The sequence below is a fragment of the Pelophylax lessonae genome (genome assembly GCF_965119305.1).
Source record: "Pelophylax lessonae genome assembly, chromosome: 3".
Taxonomy (NCBI): Eukaryota; Metazoa; Chordata; class Amphibia; order Anura; family Ranidae; genus Pelophylax; species Pelophylax lessonae.
The window spans coordinates 331,042,058-331,067,428 of record NC_138770.1 but is presented as its reverse complement, the minus strand read 5'-3'; the positions used below and the strand labels follow the sequence as shown (position 1 = coordinate 331,067,428).

Here is a 25,371-nt window from a genome sequence, read left to right as displayed (position 1 = left end):
GCATGAATCGGATAAATAAATATATATACCACAAAATTAATTCATGTGCAATATGTGAAAATGACGCAGCAAATTATAAAAATAGTAATAAAATTAATAATATAAAAAATATGAAACTAATAAAGGTGCAATTGTGTAACACTAGTAGTCAAAAACTGTGACTCAATAGTGACAAAACGTGAATCACTCAAATGTGATATTTTAAAGTGCAAAATGTGCTCTTATGAACAATAGTAGAGTCCATATAGTGATTGTAGAGGTGGACAAGAAGTATCTTGTAGGTGAACTAAGATCATCCAATGTACTCAATCCGTGATCCAGTGATCCAGTGATCCTGTGATAGTATACCCCATTTATCTCTCAGCAATAATACTCCAGAAACCAATGTGGGATCTCTAAACAGAAGTCTCAATGGAGGGATACAGGAGACAGGAAACCAGGCATAGTGTAATACCTTTTTTAATGAATTAAAAGCAAATAATAAAATGGGTGCTTACATTATAAGGTGCTTTCCTAGCACCAAAAAGAAGGCTCTTGGTAGATCTGAAACACCACTGGTCCTGTCTTCCGGCAGGTTAAACTTCAGGGCAATACAGGAGTAGATGGCGGTGATGGCGTGCGCTCCACCGCCAGGAAATGACGTATACAGGTCAATAGTTCAGGCTTAGACCACAATGCATTTCGCAATATGTGCATCTTCAGGAAGTCCTGCCGGAAGACAGGACCAGCGGCATCTCAGATCTACCAAGAGCCTTCTTTTTGGTGCTAGGAAAGCATAATGTAAGCACCCATTTTATTATTTGCTTTTAATTCATTAAAACGGTATTACACTATCCCCTGCTTCCTGTCTCCTGTATCCCTCTATTGAGACTTCTGTTTAGAGATCCCACATTGGTTTCTGGAGTATTATTGCTGAGAGATAAGTGGGGTATACTATCCCCTGAAGCCTTGTGAATTCCATACCGTACTACCCATTGAAAGTGATTGATGGAGGAGGATTATGAGTGATTTACCCATTATCTAATGCCTGCAGGGTCTGTGAGACCCACTTCTTTCTGGTGAGCGCATATATATTATCCACTTTCTGCTCACTTGATCACTGGATCAACGGATCACGGATTACACTGGATGATCTTAGTTCACCTACAAGATACTTCTTGTCCACCTCTGCAATCACTATATGGACTCTACTATTGTTCATAAGAGCACATTTTGCACTTTAAAGCGGAGTTCCGGGCACAAAATCGGTATTTTTTTTTTGTGCCCCTCCGCTAGCTACACATAACCTGAAAAGGAATTGGATAGTTATTTTTTTTTTTTTTTTTGTACACTCACCTTGTAATCGAAGATCGTAAATACTCACCTCAGGGTACTTCCTCCTCCAGCGCCGCGGCTCACCCCGTCACTTCCTGCCTCGCGATGATTCCTGGGAGCTGAACGTCATCGCTCCCAGGAATCAATGCGACGGCACCGGCCCTGCACGTCACTTCCGGGCGACGCCGCATTCCCCTGCTAAACAGCTTCTGGGCATGCCCAGAAGCTGTTTAGGAATGCGGCGCCGCACCGGAAGTGACGAGAGGGGCCGGTGCGGCGCATTCTGGGAGAAGAAGATGCGGAAGAAGACACCGAAGAGGACCGCGCCGGCTTCAGCTGCCCACAAGAGAGATGGAAACGCTGTGGAAGAAATTTTCAAAGTAAGTATTTCTTCTTGCAGGTAAGTGCGAACCGGGACAGATCAGAGGCTAGCCATTGTGGAATGTGCTAGCCCTGACTGTCCCGGGGGTATGTTCAGCAAAAAATGAGATCTGTGCCCGGAACTCCGCTTTAAAATATCACATTTGAGTGATTCACGTTTTGTCACTATTGAGTCACAATTTTTGACTACTAGTGTCACACAATTGCACCTTTATTAGTTTTATATTTTTTATATTATTAATTTTTTTACTATTTTTAAAATTTGCTGCGTCATTTTCACATATTGCACAATTGCACATGAATTAATTTTGTGGTATATATATTTGTTTCCCGATTCATGCATATATGTAGCACTGTTCAGCACATGCACTTAATCACCTTTATATATAGTTGTATTTTTATATGAATAGCTATTTCAAGTGTTTTCAGAAAAACACACATCTGTTTGCTGTATTTGGGGTGTCATTAATAATCAATGGCACTGCAAATGTGACATGTGTTTTTAGCGTGTTTTGTAAACATGCACAAAAATTGCGTGATTTTGCATGTATATAAAAAAATGCTCATTTGTGAACAAAAAATTTAAGGCACCATAGCATGCATCTATTTAGGAGAGAACCTATGCCACATTTATTTTTAATTTTCCAACCAAAATGACTCCAATTTCAATATAAAACAAGACAAAAAGGCTGCTTCCTTCAGCAAGTGTTAGGCCTCATGCACTGGACATTTTTAAGGCTGCTGTTGGGGGAGTTTGGCTTTTTTTCTGCTTCAAAATGCCCCTGTATTTTTTTAAAGGCAATTTTCTCTGTTTTTAGCTGATGATCTGGCCAGTCACACACCTTCTGTATTAGAGTGCCCCAACTCTGGAAGAAGGAGCACAGGGGGTACATTTGGACAGCAGTATAGTTAACATGGGGGCAGGGAAGTGTTAGATGTACGAGCATATTTAAATACACTAGCACATTGAAGCCAGACTCCTGCTTACACTTTATAACGCTCTTGTTTTTAGTCTATATGTTCATGCATACATAGGCCATTAGATGAGTTTTGAGGCAGAAAAAAACCCCACTGCCAGTGTGTTTATAAACAGCAGCATTTTGGCAGAAAAAATACTTGATGCATGTAACCGCAAGGCACGTTTTGCACTTCAGTGATAAATCACATCGATGTTCAGAATAAATTATTATTATGGCCAATTAAATGAATTAACAATGAAGGGCTTGCTGTGCCTAAATGCACCTAAACGAGTTTCACGTGTTTACAAGCGTCAATAATTTTTTTCAAATATTCATCTTACAGAGGGCTGCACACAGACACAGAATGAAATTCATCTGTTTCCTTCTGAACTGGCTGAATTTAAATTCATGAGTACTTGGCTTTACAACAAAAAAAATTATAAATTAAAATCTACTACCCTGTTTCCCTGAAAATAAGCCCTACCCTGAAAATAAGACCTAGCTTTAATTTTGGGGATGGCTGCTATATAAGCCCTACCCCGAAAATAAGCCCTAGCTAAAGTCATTGTAAAAACATGCAATCCGTTTTGTAAAAAGATTATATAATGTGCAGTGTGTCTCCTTTTGTAATTTTATTGTGGAATATACCTTATTTACAGTGGCACAGGGTGCTCACATGACCCGCCGTAGATCTTCTGCTCTCCTCCCGGTTGACGTCAGCGGCCCCTTAAGCCCCGTACACACGTACCGATCGTCGGCCGACAGAACGTCCTACAAATGTTCGCGGCTGGTGTGTTTGTTGTTTGTCTGTTGAAAAGTGCTCAAAACTTGCCCAGGACATTTGTCTTCCGACAGAAAATGACGTCACTACGTTCCACGCACGTTCGCCGCTACAAAAGAGGAAGTGAGTGTTTGGCTGTGACCCTTCTGGGCATCTCGCGCTGATTTCGGTAGCATTTGTTTGGTTGACGACATTTCGCTATTTTCCGAGACATCGTTCGAGAATTTATTATGGCGACCGTGAATTCGTCCGTTGCTGTCGTTAGTGTTGGAGTTTTGGCTCTGAGACGACGTACGAGCAATAGGAAGAAGAAGCGGACCTCCTGGACGAAAAATTGGTTGCTTAACCGTGATCAATTTTCTCATATGTCCTTGCTGAGGGAGCTCCAGGAAAATAATCCTGATGACTTCAGGAATTATTTGAGGATGACGGATCCCATCTTTTACCGTCTTCTTGCCCTGGTGTCCCCCTATATTCTGAAGCAGGATACTTGTATGCGGCTTGCAATTACTCCTGAGCAAAGGTTAATTGCGACGTTGAGGTATCTTGCAACAGGGAGAAGCCTGCAGGATCTGAAGTTCACCACAGGCATCTCCCCCCAAGCTCTTGGTATCATCATCCCTGAGACCTGCTCTGCCATCATCAAGGTCTTGCAGAAGGACTATATCAAGGTATGTTTGATTTTTTACATTACATGTATTACTAGTTTCACCCGAATTATGATGTTTTTGGATGTACAGCAATTGACACAGGCCATTATTTGTAAACTACCCTCTGTCCGCATGCACATAGTAGTAAAGATGTAGATTATCTTTAACCATTTGTAAAATTACCCACTAACCACCCCACCATTCTCTCCTATGTGTCCCTAAACGAATTGCCTGTTAACAGTATGTCGAATTTTTCAAATTTTATTGCTTTCCCTCAAACAATTATTCCTTGGCCAATGTTTTAGTACCTAGTTAATGATTTATCTAAAATACATCAGTCCATCCATTCCCACCTATGATTCTGTATGTTTATGTAATGATGTTAAAACCTTCACTGACCACAAGCCCTTATTGATGTATAAATGCCCAGTTTTACTTACCCATCCCCCACCCACATGCTAAATCTCAAAGTCAGCATATACCAAAGCTCAAGTTCAGAGGTCTTTAAACTATGGCCCTCCAGTTGTTCACGAACTTCAATTTCCATCATGCCTAGTCATGTCTGTGAATGTCAGAGAATTACAAGGCCTCATGGGATGTGTAGTTCTGCAACAGCTGGAGGGCCGTAGTTTGTAAATCTCAGCTCTAGCTGGTGAGTATAATGGGCCATACACACTAGAAGATTGTCAGAACAATTTATCCTTCCGATTTACCAAAACCAAATAATATGAGGTCCAACAAACACTTTCAAATCCTATGCAATCTGGTAGGCCCTTGCACTACATAGAAAAGGTAAATCTGCACGAAAAAGTCTTCAGAGAATCTTCTAGTGTGTATGGCCCTTTACAATATAAGAACAATAGGAGGTTGAAAATAAATGTATGTAGATGTTACATCCCCATATCCAAACCTTTGCCTTCCTGTTGTTTATTTTTTTAGCAAGTTGCATAAGCATTTAACAGACAACTGTGTGTGTAATTAATAATGTGATGTGCTCAAGCACTAATTTTTTTTTTTTTATTTTTTCCCCACAGTTTCCTTCAAACGCAGAGCAATGGCTGGAGATTTCTGATCAATTTCTGGAGAAGTGGAATTTTCCCAATTGTGGGGGTGCTATTGATGGGAAGCACGTCCGCATTGTCCCCCCTCCGAATTCCGGCACATTTTTTTATAATTATAAAGGTTTTTTTAGTATAGTCATGCTAGCCATAGTTAATGCAAACTATGAGTTTATTTTTTTGGATATTGGCAAAAATGGCCGCAATTCGGATGGGGGAGTTATTGATCAGACGGAGTTCGCTCGTCGTCTAAAGAACGGCACTCTGAACCTGCCATCCAGGGAGCAAACTGTTGAGGGTATGAGCTTTGTGTTTATCGCAGATGAGGCTTTTGCGCTTGGGGAGCATCTCATGAAGCCCTACCCTCAGAGGAACCTCACCCCAGACCAAAGGATTTACAACTACCGGTTGTCCAGAGCTCGCAGAGTTGTGGAGAATGCCTTCGGGATAATGGCCAACCGGTTCCGGATATTCCTGACGTCCATAAACCTGGCACTGTACAAAGTGGATAATGTGGTCTTGTGTTGCTGCATTTTGCACAACTTCCTACGCAGGAATGCACAAAATTATGTATTGCAGCAACTGGATACTGACCCTGCTATGCCAGGTACAAGTGGAGAGGCCCAACCTTCTAACCAAGTGGAGTCCATGACGTCAATGGAAGTTGGACGGTCAGCATTGGCATCACACAGGGCCCGTCAGATCCGCCAGGAATATCTGGACTATTTCGTGGGGAGAGGAGCTGTGTCCTGGCAGCAATCACTGTCACACACCCATTAATCTTGTTAAAGATTGGACACACAAGATAAATGTCATAGATATATTATTTTTCAACACATAAAAAAAAAATTGCAATGATTCAGTATTGTGGATTCTAATCATTTGGGCACATATGCCAAACACAATTATTTGGGTTAATCATGTGTTATATATGTGTGACTTTGGAAGGGTTAATACATTCATCAGTGTGTTTCTTTACTGTAGTCTCTCACCAGATGATCCAAAGTGATGATGGCCATGTGTTATTTTTGAGCCAGTGGTGTAAATACAAGGGCCTTCTGCACCCCACAAAATTTACACAAACCCTGTCACATTGAGAACTAGGTCACACCCATGGTTCATCTAATGTCACCTTACATTGGTGGTTCTTGTCCAGAAGTTGCCCATAGTATATATTTAATATAATACATTAGGGTATTAACAACGTACCTACACCTGTTATGTTGTGTTCATTTATGACATCCTTCTCACTGCCCACCAATGTTAGGATATGTCAGTGTTATGTGAAACTTGATCATTGTTCATCTCAAAGTGTTATATATATATAAGTAATGGAAAGTGAACTAGAGCAACGAACAAGCAATACACTATAGATTACACTGATCTCCCTACACTGCCAATATCAATGCCATATTGAATCCTAGGACTGCTAGTACCTTGAGTGTTGAGTCACACTTATGCAATGTGGGAAGTCTGCGACTTTGCATCCTTCCTGCATCGCATAAGGGTGACCCACCACTTACTTTTTCCACAGGATTGTATTACACAAGTCTGAAGAACTGTGCCATCCAATCCTGATACATCAGAAATAAAGGGTCATGTGCGACTTGTGTGCGTGTTCAGTGTGAATGTAGCCATACAAAGTGTATGTCTCAATTCGCACTACACTCGCACAAAAGTCGCTCATAATGATGCATTTATTCAGCTGCATCAGGATAGGATTGCACAGTCGTTCACACTTGTATGATCCAATCCTGTATGAAATGTCAGATCGCACTGTGATATGCGTATAAACGGTTGGGATCTTTAACATTTCATTGACACCTCCAGCAACTCGCATATGGCAGTGTCCAAAATGCTTTCATTAACATGTAAATGTGGGAATAGGACAGCCATCATACATGTAATGCTTCTTTACACAGCTTTAGATCTCGACCCCCCCAACGAAAGTCAAATAAAGAATGGAACACACATTGTTGAATGTACAAAATTTTTTTTTCCAAATATTCACAGGGTTAGGGTTAGGGTTAGGGTGTTTTCAAGTTTTTTTCCCAAACGTGGGTACACTCTTAACAACTGAGTGCCATCAAGATATCATAAAATATTAAAAAACTTTTGTAAGAAAAGGAACCAATAAAAACATAAAAAAAAACTTTTTAAAATTTGGCAATCATGTCGACAAAATCTCGCATTTTTGATTGCAATGCCGTTGCTGTTTCCTTGATTTGCTCGAGGTCTGAGCAACATTGGAGTGCCTCACGGGTTAGTTTTGCTAAAGTGCAAGTAGGTAAATCATGATCTGTAAAAAAATATACAACTGAGTCAATGTGAATCACCTACATGAGGTCATAATAGAGAAACATTTGGTGTCCAGGTTATTTTTAATTACTCTCGAGTTAATACCTACCCTGTTCTTATGCTCTTTTGCCCTAGGCTCTTCTTCTTCCTCCTGTCCTCCTCTGATCCTGTTGCTGATGATTCTGCCGGTCTCCTGAGCTTACTATATATTCATTAGGGGTGTGAACGCATGATGACGTCATTGTGAGGGCATGGTCGTAATGTATATATATTAAGCTGCAGAGACCAGAGACGGGCAGAATGCACGGCAACAGCATCAGATGAGGACAGGAGGAAGAAGCAGAACCTAAGGCAAAAGAGCAGACAACATAAGAGCAGAAGATTGCACAGCAGAAGAGTGGAGAGGAGAAGATCCAAAGAGCAGAGTGGAGAAGACCGGATGAAGATATTTAAGAACATTTCATAAACGTCTCCTGTCGTTATTCACATACACTTCCATTTATGTGGTTAATGTGTAGGGGTACTATGTACCCCATACCCATTCACACAGTGATTGGTGTCCGGGATCTGGGGGCCACCCTTTGTTGAAGGTTGCTTCCAAAGTCCTAGGAACCCCCTGGCCGCATGACCCCCCAAAACCACCAGACAGGGTTGTGGGGATGAGGCTCTTGTCCTCCTCTACATGGGAGTAAGGTGCTTTTGGGTGTGCGGTGCAGAGGCCCCCTGGCCCAAAGCAACAAAACCCCCCCATGTTGAGGGCATGTGTCCTGCTGTGGTCCAGGGGGTGTTTGTTCCGCTTGCTCGTTCTCTTTCCTGGCCTGACAAGCTGCATGCTTGTATAAGGGTCTGGTAGGGGTTTTGGGGGTAACCCACGCTGTCTTTTTGTTGTGGGCATACCCTCAAACTCAATACCACACACAAAAGGCCTGGTTGTGAACTTGGGGGGACACCCACGGTGGGTTCTTCAATTTTTTGGTGTAGTTCCCCCTCAAAAATCTTCACAACGCAAGTGGCCCCGCAAGTCAGAGCATCCTGATCCGACTTACGGTGCGACTTCCATTCAAATAAAGAGGCTCCCATAGGGAACTAGTGTTGTAAATTGGAGGCTAAAAATAACACTGATAAAAATCATTCTGAAAAAACCTACGTGGGCACACAATTGGCTCTTGGACACTTGGTCCTGGTTCCTCCACAGTTTCGGAAGTGGCTTCCACGCTGCTTGCCAAGTTGCCAGGAGATCGGGGTTCTGACATGGCTGGGGATGCCACATCCTGGCATGATGCAACATCTGCAATGTAAATTTGTAAGGGAATACAAGAATATAAGGTTAAACAATCATTGCAAATACACATATTTCTATGATCCCACTACACAAAAATCTGTGACTACCAACCTTCTTGTTGTTCTGGTGTCTGGTCACTTGTTGGCTCTACCAGAATCACCTCAGGCATAATGTCTTCATCTACATAATACAAAACATTGGCCATATCATAAAAGTCACAAGAGGTACATTTGTTAGGACATGGTGCCCTGCTTGATAGCTCTTTCAGTAACAAATATGAAGACATGTACATGGTTATCTACGAAAAATATGGTACATTAATGTTTGACAGTGCATAGGAACCAATTACCTTTAGTCGAATCTGTGCCACCATCTGGGCCCATGTCCTCCTCTTCTTCCACAACTGCCGATGGAGCTGCCAAACTTCTCCTCCTTTCCCATTGTTTGGCACGGAGTTTACGTTTTTCTCCTATTTAAAGGTTTGAATAATAATCTGTGATTAATAGGAATGTTTGCTGAGAAGATTCGTGCAGGAAAGAACGTTCGTTGCAACACAATACATATATTTTTAACTATGGCTTCCTGACTTTTAATGACATATACTAAAACATCAACAATAGATCGATCTAATCACGACATGACAACTAAAATGAGTAATCTAACTTTTTACATAGACATTATAATCTAGACATGTTAATACAACATACACAAAATTATAAAAAACATATTGCATGATTAAAAATAAAAAAAAAAATTAAAACTTACTTTTTTTCAAAATCCGATGGATTTGGGAAAGCTGATCCTGCTCACGGTGTTTCAGGTCGGACCACCGTTTCCGAATCTGATCTTTCGATCGCTCCACACCGAATTTTTTTACCAAACAGGCCACCACCTTATCCATGATGCCATCTTTCCTGGCATTGGGCCGATCGTAATTTGCCAACTTGCCATCATAGTCCATTTTTTCTAAAATGGAGACCATCTCCACCATTTCTGCCTTTGACATGGGTGTAGCCCTTGATTTTCTGGTGGCCCAATCACTTCGGCCCACACTAATTGAGCTCCCAGATTGTTGAGACATTATTCTTGATTACAAGATTTTTTAACTGCTTCAGGTGTGAGTGTCGCATGTAGGCCTGATCTTCGGCACGTACACACCCCTGCACAAGCCCGCCACTGGAGGAGGAGTTGACGCCTGCGCTGTATTTAAAGGACGCAAGTTCGTTCGGCCGACGATTCGCTAGCGGACATATCGAGGGTTGGAGCACGATCGAGCGGCGAATCACGACTTTTCCCCACAAACAAAGGTACGACTCTTTTAATAGAAAGTGTGTGTTTTGGGCCCTATACAGCTTTTATTAGGAATATCTTTATTATGTGCCAAAATACATGCTATTTTAATATGTTTTGTGTTGTGTTGTGTCTTGCAGGCATATACTGTCCTGCAAAATGGTGGACAATTACACCACCCACAACTTTCTCATCAGTTTCATTGATGAGTACAGGCAACTGCCGTGTTTGTGGCAAGTCAAGTCGGCAGAATATAAAAATAAGAAACTAAAAAAACAGGCCATGGAACATTTGGTGGCCTTCTACAAGCCCGTCTGTCCTGGGGCAAATTTTAATTATATACGCAAAAAAATAAACAGCATTCGCACTGCCTACAGGCGGGAGGTAAAGAAAATAGAAGAGTCCACCCAGTCTGGAGCAGGTGCACGGAATGTACATGTACCACGGCTGTGGTACTTTGATAACCTGCGGTTCCTGGCAGACACCTTGGAATCCAGGCCGTCAATTTCTACGCTGCCTTCGACTTCGGCAGAGGGCTCAGTGTCTGTAGATCCAAGCCAGGATGAGAATTTCCTGGAGGAGAGTTTTACTCAGGTATGGCATTTCACAATATATTGTCTGCTAAAATGTAATCATGTAACAAAATTATAAGCTAAACCATAATTGACCCTTTATGTAAACGGGCATAGCAAGGGGTTGGCATGACAGGCAACCGCCAGGGGCGCAGGCCAAGGGGGGTGGGTCACAAAAACATTGGCATTGTTTTAGTGTTTATTTTAACAATCCACTCAGCCTGCACACCCCAGAACCCCCAGTTTGCAGGCGGATTCATGCAGGTGTAAAACATTGAGAGCTGCTTCATGCAGGTGTAAAACATTGAGAGCAGCTGAGCCAAAAGACCAGGAGACTGAGACTGCCTCTCACTGCATCCCCAGCACACCTCCGGTCTTACAAACAGTGCTGCATCCCCAGCACACCTCTGGTCCTAACAAACACTGCTGTAGCCTCAGTATTCCTCTGGCTCAACCTTTTTTAATACAAAACTAACAGCTCCTGCAAATGATCCATCCATCCTTGCTTCCATGTCTCTGGTCTCTCACTCTGGGTCAGCAAGCCAGGTGGCTTCCTTATTCCTGTTTCCCTGCACTGCTTCACCCTCAATGCCCTACATCAAGCCCTCTGCAAGTTCAGGCCCCTCTCTCTCTGCAACCCCCTCCTCTCTCTCTCACACCCCCTCTTTCTCTCCCTCTCTCTAGCTCTCAACCCTCTCTTTCTTTTTCACACCTGAGACAATGATTGCCCACTAGAGAGCTCTACACTGGGCAAACAAGGGGCAAATTAGAAACTTTTAATGCCCTTTAATTTTTTTTTTGGGGGGTGGGTTACAGTTTTACATTGATGTTGGGGGGGGGGGTTGTTGCCAAATACAGCTCCTCAACAAGGGCACTGGAGACCCTAGATACGCCACTGTATGTAAAGTCTGCTATTTGTTCACAATAATATAACAAACATGACTTTTTATATACACTATAACATTCTAATCAATTGTTCATTTCATCAACAGGGAAGTGTCACTGAGGAGGAGCCAGGTTGCAGCCAGGAGCCTGGGGAGCCTGCGGAGCCTGAGGAGCCTGTGGAACTATTTCCACCACCACCTCCTCCTGCCAAACGGAGGCAAAAGAGGAAGCACGTGGATGATATCACAGACGAATTTATCCAGGAGGCCACCATAGCCCTACGTCGGAAACCGGAGGCCAATGAGTCCTTCGGCAACATGACGGCAAAAATTTTGGATAAGGTGGACCTCAGGCAGTGTCAGTATGCCAGAAAAATTATCCTCGATGTGCTGCAAAAGGCTGAAAACGGCATACTTACTGAGCACAGCCATGCATGCCAGGAGCACCCGTGCCCTCCACCTCCACCTCCACCTCCACAACACCCACCACCTCGCCAAATGCCACATGGCCAGTGGCAATATGGCCAGCAGGATCCAAACCTGCCCTCATGGCAACCTGATTTCAGTTACCAGCAACTTTAATTTTTGTAACCCCCTATTATTTATTTTACCCCTGTTTGCCAGTTTCTAGTTTAATTTTGTCCAAATGGACCTTTTTTATGTTTAGTTTATTATACGGAAAGTATTGATGTTTTCTTTGTTTTTTTTTGCTGAGATACAAAAAATAAAGAAAATGAAAATAAAAAATGGCCTATCTGAATTTGTTAACATGTTTAATATTGTGCATAACCTGAAAAATATGTTTTAGACATTAATTCATACAAGAATAAAGGGTCATATCAATAGTTAGATCTTTGCTGTTTACAAAATAATAATGGTGAAGAGTTCAAATTATTTAATTATAAAATTTGATAGAACAGATAGAATAGACAAACATTATCTTCATCATAACAGAACACATGCCTTTTGATTAGAAAAGTATGGCATTATGAGCAGCATCTTCCTTCTTCTCACATTTATCAAGATGAGCATGTGCTCCGCATTTCACCTATTTCTTGGACTGCCGCGAGCCGAAAGTTCTTTCTGAATAAAATGATGAGTTTACTAGAGAAAATTCTTCCGGGAACTCATTTGGTTTGATCATGCGTGTTGGGATTTGTAGCTGTGTGTCGGCCGAATTGTGTACTGACAGGCGAACAATCGTCCGTTCTGGTGTCCGCAGACAAAAATTTTCATGTTTGCAAGAAAGACTTTTGTCCGCGGATTGTGCGCAGACAGCTGTCGGAGGCACCATACTAACACGCGTACAATCGGCAGATCTTTCGTCCGCCGACGTTTGTATGACGACGATCGGTACGTGTGTACGGGCCTTTACTCTGCAGTGCTCAAAGCTGGGAAGAAGAGCTCTGGTGGGTCATGGGAGCACCCAATGGTGCTGTAAATAGGGTATTTTCCACTATAAACTTACAAAAGGAGACACACTGCACATTCTAAAATCTTTTTACAATACTAATTTTGACAAAGATTTATTTTTGGGATTACAGAATGTTCTAATGCTGACTCCTGAGCTGACAGGGGGAGAGAAGAAAGGGGACACAGGAAATTTAACAAAATGACTGTTATTGAATAAATGTAGATTATTGTACGTACCGTAAATAAATAAGACATCCCTTGAAAATAAGCCCTAGTGTGTTTTTTGTAGCCAAAATTAATATAAGACCCGGTCTTATTTTCGGGGAAACACGGTAGTGCACACAGCAAACCCATTATCCCCAGTTCATGATACACTGTGTTTTCTTTTTCCACACTAACAGCACAACTTCCTATAAGATTTTCAAGCTTTTTAATGATGGATTTGTGGGGCAGGCAGACCAAGCTGTGGTTCCACTCAAACTCCAAAACCTAAATCTTACAATTAGCCTCTAAAATGGAGACTGATCTTAAAGCGGAGCTCCACCCAAAGCGGGAAGCTCCACTTATCTGCCTGCTTTCCTTTGCTGCCACATTTTTCACCTTTTGGGGGGGGGGGAGCGGTACCTGGTTTTGACAGGTGCCGCTCCCACTTCTGGCTGAGTTCACCATGGCAAACTCAGATGGAAGGTTGGCCCCCCTCCTCCTATCCCCAAAACTGCCCATTTACAGAGCGCAGCGTGATTTGCACATGCTCTGCAGGGAACCCGCTGTGAAGCCACAAGGCTTCACTACTGCTTTCCCTTAGTGAAGATGGCAGTGGCAGCATCCGATAGCCAATTGAAAAATCAAGTGAAGAAACCACTGGATTCCTGGACAGGTAAGTGTCCTGACATTAAAAGTCAGCAGCTACAGTTTTTATAGCTGCTGAGTTTTTATTTTTTCTGCAGGAGCCTGGAGCTCCTCTTTATTTCCTTACCAGGTTTCCCTGAAACCCACAGCTGCCCAGCCTGTATTCTGGGTGATAAATACATCTCATTCAGCAGTCTGCACCTTGTATGTAATTTTCCCCCGGACTCTCCCACAATATACTGTATATACAGTATATACAGTATATGTATATATATATATATACATTTGTGCATCCCCCACAAAAAAAAAGTCTTCTTCTGTAATCACCAAACTGCTTTATTCTGAAAACCTACACCTTTTCATATTAGCAGTATCCCCTATAACATACTTTATATTTTTTTGAGCAATACTTTCTATGGCTCATTCATGCCTAAAAGGATTCACATAGTAGAGAAATGTTATCACAACACTGAGATTACACAGGTGATTATTATAAAGGGTCTGCAACAATTAATTTGTACATCTGAAAATTATGATGCAATATATCAAGTGTGGTAACTATTCTTCCAATGAATATGCTGCAATGATACTGGGGTTACTTACAAAATATGTCTCTTTTCTGTAATGAGGCATGGAAAATTTGTTGAAGTCAAAGGGAGACACAGGTCCATCCATAGTTTCCATTGCACTTATTTTTAATGAAATAGGACGAATCACTCCAGGCCTCGTCTTCTTGAAAGCATGCATGAAAAAAATAAAACACATACTTACATACATCATTATTATGATCATTCACCCGTCCTTTCAACTCATTTCAGAATAGGTGTTGCAACAATCACAGAAATAAACCTATGTTTCTGGGTGATTCAGCTCATCACTTTAAATTTCATTTAAAAAATTATGAACTCTAAGCATCATAACATAATATATGTGCTGTATATATGACATCACAGTATCTCATAGGAAAACATTATAACGTCACACACAGGAAAATGTATATCTTGTTGCTTCTTGGCTCCCAAATGTAAATCTATGCTTGTATTGTGGTACTTGCATATGTTATTAATAATTTATTAAATTATACAACCACTTATATCCTGATACTTAATTGTGCAGATGTATAATCCTAAGTAAGACAATCTGAAGAAATGTAGAATATATGCATGTTGCTACTAACAAAGTTTCACTATTCATTTACTGAAAAAATTAAACAAGAACTCTAATTGGTTTGTATGCTTTTCCACTTGTTTTCAGATGCCTTTTACAAAAGTATTTTCTCTTCTACTAATGTCAATTAATTGCTTGCTATACACCATTTTGATTAAATTAATAGTGACATTCTAAATCCAAGTGTAGCACCCTCTAGTATGTGCTAGAAGTGAGAGTAGGAAGAAAATATAGTTTAACTCAGGACTAAGCCTGAGCTATGCAATCTGGGTCAGATTTTACTAAAGTTCAGGGCTGGGTGACTCATCCTGGCAGCCCTCTGGTGCCTCCACCTCGTCTAGAAAGTTTGAGAATCTTCCAGAATTAGTGGGTGAAGGTAAGGAGGAGCTGCCTTGAATATTCATGGAGCCTTAGCCAATCCCCAGTAGTGGGTCAGCAGGAGACCACTCCATAAGAAGACATGGGCCATGCCAGGTGGGGCAGTCAGGTGGAAAATAGAGATTGAGAAAATAGAGATGCGGTGTTGGGGAGGCTCTTGGTGGCTCTCAGGGGCACCCCCTAGTCTAAGGGGGGTGTCCTGCCTTAGACCCATGCTCGGGTGCTGGAAGGATCCTGCCATAACACACCAGAGGAAGCCTTTCTTGGAGGAATGGGAGCAAGAGAGGACAGAGTGAGTAGATCAATTCTGTGGTGACCTACAAAGAGGGAAGACTGCCTCATGTAGCCAGTCTCCCTTGAAGACAGTGGTGTGCTTAAGTCTTCAATCTTTCCCTAGAGGTCTCCTGAGAGTCAGCCGGGTGGGCTTGTGAGGAGTCAGTCAGGTGGGTTAGTGAGGAATGGAGTCAGTCTTGAGAACTGGTGTGGAGAGGTTGCCTGGAGAGCAAGTGAAAGGAGCAGCTGCATCCAGGTAGGCTGTCATTGCCTGAAGAGGTGGTGCTGGGATCAGTAGCCATGGAGGAGAAGTTACAAGCTATTTCACTACACTGTGCTGCACAAAAAAAGGCTGCGAGTTCCTGCCTGTAATGGGTTATTGCTAATCTGAATAGGAGCCTGTCAGATAAATCAAAGTAATTCAGCTGGAGCAAAAAAGTGCTGTGTAGGAGAAAAGTGAAGGAGACTTCAGTTCATCAGTAGTTCCTACGGGGGGTGTGTTACATTTGGGGGCTTATCCGGGATATTGCCCATGGTAGCCTGCATGGTCATTGGGTCAGCCATTGGGTTCCTGCAGTAGGGAAGTTGCCCAACCATGGCTGAAGCTAAAGACTGTCCTGAACCTGCTAAAAAACAGTGTGGCATGTGTTACAGCCTTTGCTGTTGCTCATGGCAACCACAATGAACGCTTACTGCTATCTGTCTTCAGTTGTTCGGGCACAGTCAGTACTGAGCAGCATGTCCTGAAAAGTTCTGAAAGTATCAGTATGTACATGACATCCAGCAGCACACTGCCAGTGCCTGCAAGTTTCAGTCCAGTCAAGAAGAAGTTACTGCAGAGCACGTGGGAACAGGCCTGCTTATCAGAGCTGTGGACACCAGCCAGTATGGAAGCTTGGGGGCAGAGCCACGCCCTGGAGGAGATCCAGAGTGCCTTGTTTGTGGAGAGAGAGAAGAGCAAGATGGTGGACAATGCACGTGTGTACCCAGTGTTAACTTGGTTGCCTAAAGTGCAGGAGACGGACACCGGTGTGCATCTACAGTATTGCGGGGGATTTGCCCCTCAAATTGATTGAGGAGATGGAGAGGCCATTTAAATCCTTTGCAAGGAACAGCCGTGGAAGTCCTGTAAGGTCGGAGGGGGCCTAGAAGTGACTGAGTCAGTCGGGTTGACTGATGACGAGTCAGTCTGGAGGATCGGTGTGGAGAGTTAGCCTGTAGGGCTAGTAAAAGGGACAGCTGCAGCCAGGTGGGTTGGCAGAGCCTGAAGAGGTGGTGCTGGGATCAGTAGCCATGAAGGAGAAGTTACAAGCTGTTTCACTACACTGTGCTACACAAAAAGGGGCTGCAAGTTTCTGCCTGTAATGGGCTATTGCTAATCTGACTAGGAGCCTGTAAGATAAATCAAAGTGATTTAGGTGGAGCAAACAAATGTTGTGCAGGAGGAAAGTGAAGGAGTTTATATACTGTATAGACTATATAGGAAGATGCCCCTGAAGTTTTGCTGAAGGTTTTGCTAAAGTCAGATGGGCATTCCATAACTTTCCATGCCTATTAAGTTATTAACCCTGAATAATTAACAAAAACAAAGTCACAAACTGTTTCTCTGACTCTGGGTGCTTGTGAAAATTCTATGTACCTGGCTGTGCAGAAGTGGGACATCTAAGTTCATCAGCAGTACCTACGGGGGTGTGCTACACAAGCACATAGCTATATAATTTCCCCCAAGTCTTTGATTGTAAAGCACACGGGATAAATGTCCAGAGGCATTTGGCCCATGTGTACGGCAGCCGTTCGGTCAGCATCTGTCGAAGGGTCATGACCAAAAAAGGTCTGCCAACTGGCAGCCTATGACTGAGAGCGTTGACCAGAGTGTTCTGGTTTGGGGGCCATCCCTCTGTCAGAACACTATAGCACAGCAGAGGAGATCACTGTACTAACATCAGCTTGTTAGTACAGCAGCTCCGACATGTGCTATCAGTTTTTCTTATTCAACCCGCTGGATTGATCAGGAAAAAAGCTATTAGTGTGTATGAGGCTTAAGTGTGAACCAAGATGTAAGTAGCTGTGGATCATATCAACAGTTTTTTAACATTGTCGACTGCAAAGAATCTCTTTTATGCTTGATAAGCTAGATTGTTGCTACTCTCATTTTAAAAAAAAAAGAAGCAGTGGCCTAATAAATAATCTTTCCATACCAACAGTCTCTTGATATCTCATGTTCACAAGGAAACTTCATCTCTATGTATAGACTACCCATTTGTAAGGAATGCCAGAGCTCTTCCAAAAGTTTTTGTGCTACCCCTTTAAATGCCAGAGCTTCTGCATCTTCACAGGAACACAAACTGGCATCCCCTAGCACACCAAGTGACACTGGAAATATTGCAAAACTTTTATTTGCAACTGGGTGCCCTAAACAGATTTCAAACCGAGTTTTTCCTGATTTACACTACTGTAGCCAGAGGCAACAGGGAAAAATCGATATCTTTCGGTCTTACAGTTCAACAGAGTAACTAAAGTTCTTTGTAAGATATTGAAGTAAGTTCCATACAAATTCTCTAGATATTAGCGTAATTCCAAAACCACATAAAGACCCTGCGGAAATATCAAATTATAGACCAATATCCCTAATTAACTGAGACCTTAAAATTCTTACAAAAGCTTCATCATTACGACTTAATTCTTTCTTGGAACATTACATTCATAAGGACCAATCAGGATTTAACAGATTTTGACAAACATAAGATGAAATCTATATATAATTATAAGTTGCGCTAAATAGTGAAAACATATATGATAATGTAAAAAAGTCCAGAAATAAAGTCTATATAAAGGCAAACAGCACGTCTGACGAAATTTTCTGTACAGGTACCGCTTACCAAAGGCTAATGATAAATAGGCCCAAAGATTCCAAGTGATCCACAGGAACCAGATCTCAGACGGACTCCGTATGTTGAATGGATCTCCTCAGTGTTGAGTGATCATGTGAAATTAAATAAAAAACGCCATAGCGTAAAACCACAAACAAATAAATGTAACACCCCAAGTGATGGGAATATCAGAAAGGTGCTGTAGTATTGATAGTAAAGAACATAGACACCTCCAATCCTGTGAATATACTCCTTACCAGAGTAATAGAAAAATATTGCAGAAACAAATAGTGTAGAGGACCTCCCCCAATAGGACTGCAGCTTACCAAAAGGAAAGTAAATAGAGCACATAAATCCCAATCGTGTCACCGAAGAGGGCTGACATACATATGCCCTTACCAGCTCCAAAATGATACAAGGCAGAAAAGGGTCCTAATTCGTCTAAGCACTTCCGCTGCGAGCAAAACTCCAAATGCTGGTGTCTAGATAGTCCAAACCAGGCGCCTCCAATGGGAACACTGATACTGTTACTGATACTATTTGTATCAGTGTTCCCATTGGAGGCGCCTGGTTTGGACTATCTAGACACCAGCATTTGGAGTTTTGCTCGCAGCGGAAGTGCTTAGACGAATTAGGACCCTTTTCTGCCTTGTATCATTTTGGAGCTGGTAAGGGCATATGTATGTCAGCCCTCTTCGGTGACACGATTGGGATTTATGTGCTCTATTTACTTTCCTTTTGGTAAGCTGCAGTCCTATTGGGGGAGGTCCTCTACACTATTTGTTTCTGCAATATTTTTCTATTACTCTGGTAAGGAGTATATTCACAGGATTGGAGGTGTCTATGTTCTTTACTATCACTACTACAGCACCTTTCTGATATTCCCATCACTTGGGGTGTTACATTTATTTGTTTGTGGTTTTACGCTATGGCGTTTTTTATTTCATTTCACATGATCACTCAACACTGAGGAGATCCATTCAACATACGGAGTCCGTCTGAGATCTGGTTCCTGTGGATCACTTGGAATCTTTGGGCCTATTTATCATTAGCCTTTGGTAAGCGGTACCTGTACAGAAAATTTCGTCAGACGTGCTGTTTGCCTTTATATAGACTTTATTTCTGGACTTTTTTACATTATCATATATGTTTTCACTATTTAGCGCAACTTATAATTATATATTGTTTTTGAGGTGATAGTCACACTTGAAGTTGCTGCTTACAATCTCTTTGGTTTAGCGCAGTTGTTCACTTTTTTCATTTTTTTTCGATAAGATGAAATCTGTTGATCATTAAACCTTATCACAGCGGTCAATTCACATTGGGACTCCCTATTTATTTGGCACTCTATTTTATTATTGTTAGACCTTTATAAGGCCTTTGATAGGTTGCCTTGGGATTATTTGTTCACGGTGTTAAAAACTATGAAAGTCGACCCTTCCTTTTTATGCATACTACATGCTATAACACACTTTCACTGCACTTCTTAAAGGTTATAAATAAGACTCCATAAATATACAACGTGGTACATGACAAGGTGGCCCCCTATCGCCCCTTGTAATTGTGATGACAATAGAACCACTTGTTATAGCTATACGTGCTCATCCAATTATTAAAGGCATTCATTGTGGACAATACGAACATAAATGGGCGTTTTTTGCAGATGATGTGTTAATGCACATTACTTCCCCTCATACAATACCTAACCTAATGAACCTTTTAACCTCCTTTTCGTGATTATTGGTACTGACGCTAAATAAAAATAAATCTATTGCCCTAAACCTCAATTTTTCTGAATCTTTACATTAGTTACATTACTTAAGCATCATTTTTTATTCCTATGGGCCATTCATTCTCTTTCTTATCTAGGAATTTAGTTGATCTCTTCCATGCTTTCTACTCAGCAAATTATCCTACTATGTTTAGCAGGCTTTCAGAAGATATGAATAAATGGTCAGGGCCGAATTTTTCAGTCAAGGTGAATTTATTACCAAGATTTTTATATCTCTTTCAAAAATGTATCAACCACTTCTGTTATCCCTTTTTGTACTACTAGAACTCCTATGAAAGGCTGTATCTCTATTATATATAGTATTTTAATTGAACCTGAACATAGGCTCCCATATATGGGAAAAAGATCCTAATTTTTCTTGGACACTCTCAGAATGGTATAAAATGATCAATAATCTCTCTAAAATATTGATCAATACATCTTTAGTGGAATCTAATTACAAAATCCATTAGTACATGGTTCCATTGATTAGCTAAATCAATCAATCAACAAGTCTCTTCTAAATGCTTTAGAAATTGTGGTCAAGAAGGTTCTATGGTACACATTTGGTGGTAATGTCCCAAAAAATGGAAATTTTGGATCTAAATATTTGACTTAATACACGAAATTACCAAAAAAATATTGTTAAATCCCCTGAGATTGCTCTTTTTCAAAAATGTTATATGAGATTACTTAAACACACCAAACGCTTGATTTTCTATATAATCCTAGCCTCTAGAATAACCATTGAACATTGTTAGAATCGATCTGGAACTTCCGGTTCCGGCGCCCATGTAACAGGCTGCGCGGAACAGCGGCTCCGGACTCACCCGCTCATAATCGGAACTCTTTTGCCCATCCGAGCCTAACGATCCTCGGGACGGACTCCCAGCACACTACGGAACCGGTAGGGATGGATAAATTTGTCCTACACGGCCCCCCCTCGTCTGCCCCCCCGAACAGGGGTCCCGCTCCGGAGCAGGCCTCAGGCGCCATGGAGGTTGCGGATGCGGCCTCGCCACCAGCACTTGCTGTACCACAGACTGCAGTGTCCCCTCTCCCTGATGCACAGGTGGCTTCACTAGCCCAAGCGGTGGCCGCCCTGCTGTCCCCGACTATTACAGCGGCGGTGGACAATGCGATTACCTCAGGGATGGCACAGCTCCGGCGGGAACTGGGAGAACACACCCATAGGCTGCAAGAGCTAGAGCACCGTGTCTCTGATATTGAGGAAGAAGTGCAAAGCTCCTTCACCCATGACCAACATGCTAGGCAAACACAGCGCTATATATTGGAGAAGCTGGATGATCTCGAGAACCGCTCTCGGCGTAATAATCTTCGCATAATTGGTTTGCCTGAATCATATCAACTAGACTTGCTGACTGACATATGCATGTCCCGTGTCCCTGCAGCCCTGGGAATAAACTCCCCCTGCTCAGTAGAAAGGGCACACAGGATCGGCCCCCCCTCAAATGAGAGGAAATCCCCTCGTCCTATAATAGTCAGATATCTCAACTATGCTGACAGGCAAAATATTCTCCGGTCTTTCAGAAACTCAAAGGGACTGCAATTGGATGGTCACAAACTCCTGATATTTGCTGATTATTCTCAGGAAGTTTCCAAGCGCAGGAAGGCGTTCCAGCCAATATGCCAAGTGCTTTACAACAAATCGATCAAATTCACGCTGGCATACCCGGCCACGCTTCGCATAACGGACGCCTCAGGGGATGTCAGATCTTTCTCCCATCCGGAGGAAGCCAGTCATTACCTACAGTCTGCCTTTCATATCACTTTGGATTCCCCCGCGGATCACCCCCCCCAACGTCCTTCAGGATCTCGGAACCAGAGAAGCCCCAGGAGGGGATCAGCTAAGAAACAACGGCTGCTGGGCCATAGATCCAGATCGCGCACCCGCTGAGAACTACTTGGATTTGGAACTTTGAAAGTTTTATTGTTCTTTCCAGCGATGGTCAGTGAGCCGGAGCGGATACCTTCGGTCACGGACTTCTGAGTTTCTCCTCTATATCCTTGGTTGGGTAATATTGTTGATGTTTTTCAATTGTTCTCTCCTGTTCTGAGTTAATTGTTCTATGAGTGATGACCGGGGATGCCCCTGGATGCTCTCTTGGAGTGCGGCCCGGGGGTCTCACCGGCTAATATCCTATGTGATAACAGCTTTACCGGGCATTGTTCTGTGGGAACCGAGTCCCCTCCTCCCTCCTCTCCTGAATACCGAGGATCGAGAGATAGCACTTATCCCAGCCTTGTCAGGGCACAGAACAGCGTCCCCGGTAACACTGTTCCCTACGATGGTTTCTGTTACATGCGGAAAAAAGAGAAGCACAGGCTTCCCACTATGCGTCCTTCTGGACTCTTGTTCTCTGGCCTAGTTAGGGCCTCCCTCACCCTCTCTCCTAGCCTACCCTATCATAACCTACCCCTTCATTATCTACCATGTTGTATGTTTTCCGGTGTATGGAGTCATTCAAATGTTGACAGGTTGTATTACAGGTATCTGAACCAGCTCCCTAGTCCTATCCAGTCTCGATTGCTCATATGACAGTGGTAACCTGGAATGTGAAGGGCCTCAGGTCCCCCCACAAGCGCATGGCTGTGCTTCGGCATCTCAGACGTCTGAAGGCAGACGTGGCGATCTTACAGGAATCTCATCTCCATGCTGATGATTTCCATCGCATGAAGAAGTTATGGGTGGGTCAGGTACTTGGTTCCCCTGCCATCAAGGGCAAAGGAGGAGTGGTGGTTCTGCTTCACAAACGGTTCTCCAGTGCCCTCCTCTCCTCACACTTTGACGACCAAGGCCGTATTGCGCTTCTACACCTTCAAACCGGGCATCAAAAATGGACCCTTGTGGGGATCTATGCTCCCACTCCCCCCCCTAAATCCTTTTTCCACTCCCTCGCACCCCTGCTAGCTCCCTACCTCCATCTACCTTTGATGGTGGTGGGGGATTTCAATCAATGCATGTCCCCCACAGAGGATAGGGCCGGGCCACTCACCCCAGCCCTCTCACATTCAACTCCCCAATCTACCTGCCTAGCCTCTTTTGCCTCCAGTCTTCTACTCACTGACACATGGAGACTGTCCCATCCACTCGATAGAGAATTTACATTCTTTTCGCATCCCCACAATTCCCTATCCCGCATAGATTATGTATTTGCTAATGACCCCATGCTCCCCTTTACATCACGCACTTCCATTCATGACATAGTGATCTCGGACCACGCCCCTGTAGCAGTAGACGTTTCTTTCAATCCCCGTACCCCGGGGGAGAAAACGTGGAGGTTCCCCTCTTATCTCTCCAAAGACAAAAACATCGGCCCTGTCCTCCACAACACGTGGAAGGACTTCCTGGCACACAACTCTTCCCCTGACTGCTCCCCGACCCTCCTCTGGGAGACAGGCAAAGCTGTTTTACGAGGGCGTGTCCTGTCCTATGCCTCGGCCTACAAAAAGCAAGTGAATGCTGCATACCAGACTGCTAGCAAAAGCCTTAGAGAGGCTCAAGCAACACTTAACCGCTCCAATACCCCTCAACACAGGGAGGACTGGAAATTGGCAAAACTGTGCTTTGACCAGTGGGCGGAGGCACAGGAGAATCTACATACCTCTTTTCGAAATTGGCAATTCTATAGATTTGGGAACAAACCGGGTAAACTTTTGGCCTCCCTTTGCAAGCCTCCCTTCACTCCTACTAATATAACTGCACTCAGAGACAAGCAGGGCTCTGTGGTGGAATCCCCCTCTGAAATAGTGGAGGTCCTTGAGCGATACTATAGCTCGCTCTATGGCCCAGACCCTATTGATGAGGCTAAGGCATTGGAACTAATAAGTACAGCACATCTACCTTCAGTAGCAGACGAACATCTCGCTTTTCTAAATGCCCCCATCACAGTAGATGAAATCCTTTCCACCATTAAACAACTCCCCCCTAATAAAGCCCCTGGACCGGATGGTTATACCTCCGATTTTTACAAACTTATGGCCCCTGACATAGCGCCCACCCTCTGTGAAGTCTTCAACTACATACTCCAGGGTCACCCCTATCTCCCCACGGGATTTCAAGCTCTCATCAAGCTTATACCGAAGAAGGGCAAGGACCCTCTGGATCCTGGCTCGTTTCGCCCCATTTCCCTTTTAAACCTGGACTCCAAACTGCTTTCCAAGATCATGGCCAATCGTTTGGCCTCCTTCCTCCCCACCATCATCCACCCAGCCCAAGCGGGCTTCACCCAGGGACGGTCAGCCACCTCAAACATTCGGAAGGTTCTCGTGGCGCTGGAAGCTGCCCGTAATGATCCCGCCAAGGACTGTGCCATAATCACCCTCGATGCTGAAAAGGCATTCGATAATGTCAGCTTCACATGGTTAGACATGGTCCTGAAGAGATTTGGCTTTTCTGGACCCTTTCTTCATTTGATCCAAGCCATGTATGCCTCCCCTTCAGCACAGGTCGTGGCGGCGGGTCATTCCTCGCGACCCTTTCGATTGTTCAAGGGCACTAGACAGGGCTGCCCACTATCCCCTCTCCTTTTTAATTTGGCTGTCGAACCCCTCTCCAGGACGCTCACTTCTCACCCCCAGTTGCGGGGGGTACGGGTGGGAGACGCGGAACTCCGAGCCGCACTTTTTGCGGACGATGTTCTGGTTTTCACCTCGGACCCCCCTCACGACCTCCCGATCATCCAATCAATATTTGAGTCTTTTCGCCTCTGCTCGGGCATGCGTATCAATTTTTCCAAAAGTGAGGTTCTCCCTCTCAATGCCCCGCGGACGCCCCATTGGGCCTCCTCATCCCCGCTACCGCTGGCCAAGACCCACATCACTTACCTGGGAATTAAAATTGGTCCCCACCCCTCGTCTATTTACCGTCTAAACTTTACCCCTGTCATTGATAAATTGGTGGCAGATCTCCAACATTGGAACTCTCTACCCATTTCCTTTTTTGGCCGCTGCCATCTCTTCCGGATGGCCGGTTTCCCCAAACTCCTATACCCGATGCAGACAATCCCTCTCCTATTGAAACATGCGGATATCCAGAGACTTCAAAAGGCCCTCGCCTCCTTCCTATGGAAGGGACGCCGGCCTCGTATAGCACTTCCCAAGCTGTTCCTTACCAAAAGGGAGGGGGGGATCGGCCTGCCCAATACCAGGATCTACAAT

At 43.4% G+C, this 25,371-nt stretch overlaps 1 protein-coding gene across 4 annotated transcripts in view; it reads right to left on the bottom strand.

The window, feature by feature from the left end:
• The window catches only part of MLIP (muscular LMNA interacting protein), a 444,758-nt gene that overhangs the window by 110,559 nt on the left and 308,828 nt on the right, over window positions 1-25,371 (bottom strand). For 2 of the 4 annotated variants that reach the window (XM_082250228.1, XM_082250226.1), the window contains one exon: window positions 14,335-14,463. In XM_082250228.1, the coding sequence (XP_082106354.1) occupies window positions 14,335-14,463 (129 nt within the window). The remainder of the gene's footprint in view (window positions 1-14,334; window positions 14,464-25,371) is intronic. The other 2 variants (XM_082250229.1, XM_082250227.1) reach the window with 1 other exon arrangement.